The 5,234-nt window shown below is 55.7% G+C and overlaps 1 protein-coding gene across 1 annotated transcript in view; it reads right to left on the minus strand.

Moving 5' to 3' along the window:
• NCF4 (neutrophil cytosolic factor 4) overlaps positions 1 to 1,283 on the minus strand; it is a 16,473-nt gene extending 15,190 nt beyond the window's left edge. Inside the window, 1 exon segment of the mRNA XM_004700305.2 lies at positions 1,209 to 1,283. Coding sequence (XP_004700362.1) covers positions 1,209 to 1,240 — 32 coding nt within the window. The 5' untranslated portion in view covers positions 1,241 to 1,283.
• Positions 1,284 to 5,234: the final 3,951 nt, after the last annotated feature.

Genomic DNA, 5,234 nt, shown 5'->3' on the forward strand with positions numbered 1-5,234 from the left:
ACGGTGCTGCAGGCCTGGGGACATTGAGGACACAGGCCCAAGCTGAAGGAATCAGGGGTGTGTGACCCATGGCCAGAGCACAGAACCTGAGGTGGGAGGAGGTGAGCAGCAGAGCCAGGGAGGGGAACAGGGGCCACTCCTGGGGGTTGTGTGCCCATACAGGGCTGGGGGCAAAGTGGGGGTTATCAGAGACAACACTGTCGGCCTGTGCACAGCAGGCCAGCAACGGACTAGATGTAGTGCCAGCTAGACCCCCTGAAGCTCCTCTCTCCCCTGGCCACTTCCTCTGCTGGGTGAAGCAGAGTGCTTTGGGGAGGCTGGAGGCCACGTTTGTGCAGAGCCCTGCCCTCTGATTGCCGAAGAAGCAGGGCAAAGGAGCCAGAGCAGAGCCTGCTGCCCCGGGGCAGGGGTGGCTCAAAGCCAGCTGCAGGTCCCCCTGGGGAACCTTCCTTGAGGCTCAGGACCTGTGGGGCAAGGTGGTTGGGGCTTGTCACCCTGCTCAGAAGTTTGCCTTTAGAGTAGGGACTCGAGAGGGCTGGGTCTGCAGGGTCTTGGAAGATCTGAGCATTCCAGTTTCTGGGGTGCCTGGTACATAGTAGGTACACATGCCCAGCAAGTCTGTGGGGGCTGAACTACCCTGTGGCCAGCCCCTTGCCTCTTGGGAAGCCTTGGGTTTCAGAGCCCCCGCTGAGTGGACCCTGGCTTCAAGTGCAGCGATTTCAGCCCATTTCCAGGGAAAGCATTCGAGATGCAGCAAGGCCACAGGGCCTCCAGGAAGGCAGGGTGAGGGCAACCTTTCCCTCTGGAGGTCAAGGGTGGCTCCAAAGCGACAGGATTGGGCTACTGAGAGGGCATGTTCTCAGCATCACTGCTTTGGTCCCTGGTCCTTGAGAAACAGGAAGTGCCCGAGCCCCAGACAGAGGGGCTGGCTGTCAGAGGTTCTAGGGGGAGTGCTGCGAGGAAGGAGGGGCTGGGATCTGGTGATGCCCTCAAGCACCCGAACCTGGGCCCCAGGGAGGGAGAGGCCTGGAAGCTGTCCCAGGTGTCTGCACTCCTGAGTATTCTGAGTCAGCCCTAGCCTGTCACCTTCTGATCTTGGCAAGGATCCTCAGGAGGACCTGCCCCGGGTCCTCCCCCGCACCTGACCTCCCAAATGCAGCCTGCAGGGAATAGCAAGGAGGCCAGGGAGGGCCAACAAGCTCACTCACCTCTCAGCCCGCAGCTGCTGAGCCTGGCTCATGGCGGTGGGCCAGGGCCCGTGGAACAAGTGGCAGAGGGTCCTGTCCCCAGGCCTAGATGAAGCTCGCCATTCACTCACTTCCCTCCAGGCACCCAGTGGCTCAGCAGCTGTGGTCCTGGGAGTTCCCCCTACCCCTGCCTATCTCTCATGCAAGAGAGAGGCCCCTCCCCAGGGCGGCTGGTCTAGTCTGTGACCAGCACTTCCTCTCCCTGCCCCGCCATGAGCAGCAATGGGGAAGTGTGCCCTTGGGGAGCAGCCTGGGCTTACAGGAGCAAAGACGCTGAGGCTTGGGGACTTCCTCAATGCCAGGTCTTGGGGCCAGGCTTTGGTGGCGTATCAGAAAACCCACTCCATCTGAGACAGAACCCCAATGCTGACTCACCACCAAGGGACCCTGTGACCTCGGCATCATGCCCACTCTGCACCCACTTACTGCCAAGCTTCTGTGCAAGCTGGTGCGCGGCTCTGCAAGGCTGGTCACCTCGCCTGCTGTCCCTCAAGGCCCTGCCCCGACTGCCGCCGCCTCCCCCAGCAGTTAGAGCCCTGTGAGGACTCTGGGCAACTCCAGACACCCTGCGCCTCCGCCCCTCATCCCTTTGCCAATGTGCCCAGCATGACTGGCAGGGACATCCTGTCCACCTGCAGCAAAGCTTCATAAGGTGCACCTGGCCACGTCCCTCCTTGCTGAGAGCCCCCCACTGGCCCCTGTACCTGGGAGGAAATCTACACCCTTTGCCCTGCCTGCCTCCTGAAACCCTGGATTCCCCAGCCTCCTCCCCTCCTTTGGTAGTTACATCATTTTATGTCAGCTTGAAGGTATAGAATAGTGTAGGGGTGGAGTCCACCCTGTCAATCAGTTCAGAGCCAGATGGTGTCTCCTTGTGGGCATGGCCTTCTCATAAGGACGGTCCTGGGGACCCTTCTTCTCTGCTTCACCTTCCTGCTGGCAGGTGGGCCCTGGAGGCTGTGAGCACTGTGACCGGCCACCACCATTGGATCCATAGGACTTGGCACCCACTGACCTGGCCTGCGATCTCCCTGATTCTGCGTCACCGCATGTGTCTTCCTGGCTCTGAAGAGGGACTTATGGACTAGTATCGGCCTTACGGACTTGGGTTGGACTGAGCTGGGACATTTTCTCAAGATGTAACCACTTCTTGGTATAAAGCTCTCTTTTACAGATGTACGAGTGTCCCTGGATTTGTTTCTCTAGTCAGCCGGCCTGACCCGCCTTCCCTCACTTGCCTCTTTCTGTTTCTGGCATGCTCCGGGCCATCACACAGGCTGTTCCCGCTGCCGCTGGATTACACTTTCCCTGCCTCCCAGGTGGCACAGCGGGCTGTGCTATGCATTGGGCTGCTCAGGGCCAGGTGAAGAGTTCTAAACCACCAGCTGCTCCCCAGGAGGAAGATGAGGCTTTCTACTCCTGTAAAGAGTTGCAGCCTCAGACCCCCACAGGGGCTGTTCTCCGCTGTCCTGTGGGGAGCTGTGAGTTGGAAAGGACTCGAAGGCAGTGCCTTTTTTTGAGTTTGCCTCGCTGAGGACTGGACTTGGAACTCACTTCTTTACAAACCCCTTCCTGACCCTCACCCCAAACGTAACCCCTCCCTGTCTTAGTCTCTCCCAGGTCCCTGTACGTTGGCTTCGGAGCACGTGTAACCCCTAGAATGTCGTACGTATTTGTGCGTTTATATTTCCAGTGGTTGCTCCCCGCCTCCCTTTGCCCCTGGACCAGCGCAGCACCTGGTGTGTCGAAAGTGCTCGCTGATACCTGATGGGTAAACGAAAGGCTGCTTCCAGCTGGGGAGCTGTGCCCGTCTGCTTCTCAGGGGCGTGCCCCAGGGAGATGTCTGCAAGAGCTGGACAGACAGACGGCCTCAATCAGCAAACCAACAGTGCCTCTCTCTCTCACACACATACATGCTCACGCTCTCATACCCTCACACACACACACACACACACACACACCCATCACACTCATACACACTCACACCCACTCTCACTCACCACCTACAGATACATACACACTCACACCCATCACACTCACACAAGACTCACTCCTACACAAACACTCACACATTCACATCCACATCCACCCTCACTCATACAAGGAGGTAACCCCCCCAAAAAGGATATTTTTTCAAAGCTATGTATTTAAATCTTTTTATGAAACAAACTTATCACCATCAAAGTACTCTCCATTACACTTAACACATTTGTCAAATCTGCAATTCCATTCTTGGAAACATTTTTCAAATTCATCTCTTTGGATGGCTGACAGCACCTCCCTTGTTTATTTTTCTTCACCTCTTCTACATCCTCAAACTGCTGTCCTTTCATGTCCCTCTGTATTCATGGAAATGAAAAGAAGTCACACGGAGTGAGGTCAGGTGAGTCAGGTGCATGGAGAAGGGAGGCACGATGGTTTTTGGCAAAAACTGACACACTGAGATGGCTGTGTGAGCAGGTGCATTGTCATGGTGGCAAAACCAATTCCTCATACGCCACAAATCAGGTCTTTTTTGTTGCACACTGTTACACAATCCTTTCAGAACCTCTGTATAGAAAGCTTGATTAACAGTCTGACCTGGTGGAACAAACTCCAAATGCACTACAAGTAGACATTTTCATCCACTTGGGAAGTTGATGGACGTCTAGAATGGGGTTTGTCATCAACTGACATTTCACCTCTTTTGAAATGAGAAAACCACTCATACTCTTGAGGTTTTCCCCATAGCACTGTCCTTGTAAGCGGTGTTCAACATGGCAACAGTTTCTGGGACATTTTTCCCCGAGCAGGAAACAAAATTCCACAGCTGCACCCTATTCTCTTAAATTGGCCATCCAAAACAACGAGGTTCAAGAGAAACTGCTTTTACAAAAAAAATCACTGTGACCAGAGAGAAGCTTCCCAGGTGACGCCACTGGGTGCACTAACTCAGAGCGATTTTCTCTGTGCTCGCCTCCAGGGGAAATGCGTACTACAAAAGTTCCGCCCCACCCAACACAATTCCATTTTCTTGGGGCGTACCCCTCGTACACCCACACAGAAACACCCATATTCACGCCCATCACACTCAACACCTCACACCCACTCTCTGCAGACTGCAGAGGAAGGACAGTGAGGAGATAGCGGATGGCCCTTCAGATCCGCAGGCCTGGAGTCTGGGGCTCTTCCAGACAGGTTGGCCCATCAGCATTCTCTGCCCCAAACCCCTGCTGTATTTGGAACCTCAGGACTGGGTCAGGGTCTGTGGGGGCAGAGCCAGTGAGTGAAGCCTGGATCCACCCTGGTCCCTGACTTCCCAGCAAAGGCACAGGGAACAGGACCCATTCCCAGGATCCTCAGGGCAGCTTGGCTCTGAGGAGAAGGAGAGGGGCTGCAGCCTCAGAGCTTGTCCCTGCTCCACCAGGCACCCCACAGGATCTTCAGCCTCAAATAGAGCATGGGGTGGGGCCCGAGCTCCTGAGAAAGGACATGTTCTGGGCCCAGCCTGAGCCCTAGTCCCCTCAGTCCCCCCCTGAAGCCAGCTCTGCCTGGCTTTGGGACACAGAGGTGCACCGAGGTGGCCCAGTGAACATCCCCACTTCAGACATATGAGAGGAGCCCTGGCGGTGTAGTGGTTACTCGCTGGGCTGCTGACTGCAAGGTCGGCAGTTCAAAACCACCAGCTGCTCCTCGGGAGACAGACAGCACTTTCTACTCCCATCAAGAGGTACAGTGTCAGAAACCCACAGGGGCGCCCCTGTCCTGTAGGGTCGCTCAGAGGGGGAATGGACTCGCTGACATAGATTGAGTCAGACATGGGAGAATGCTGACTGATAGATGTCTAGCTGTGTTAAACATGCTAAGCCGAGGTCAGAAACAAGGGTCTAAGCCATAAGGGGGCCAGATTGTAACACTGGTAAAGCGGGACACCATTGATCAAACTCATATCCTGGCGAAAGAGCCACATGGCAGCCGAAAACCGTATACCCTAGCTTGTCGTGCATG

This window comes from Echinops telfairi, unplaced genomic scaffold (genome assembly GCF_000313985.2).
Source record: "Echinops telfairi isolate 266 unplaced genomic scaffold, ASM31398v2 ScPeMD7_2;HRSCAF=8, whole genome shotgun sequence".
Lineage (NCBI taxonomy): Eukaryota > Metazoa > Chordata > Mammalia > Afrosoricida > Tenrecidae > Echinops > Echinops telfairi.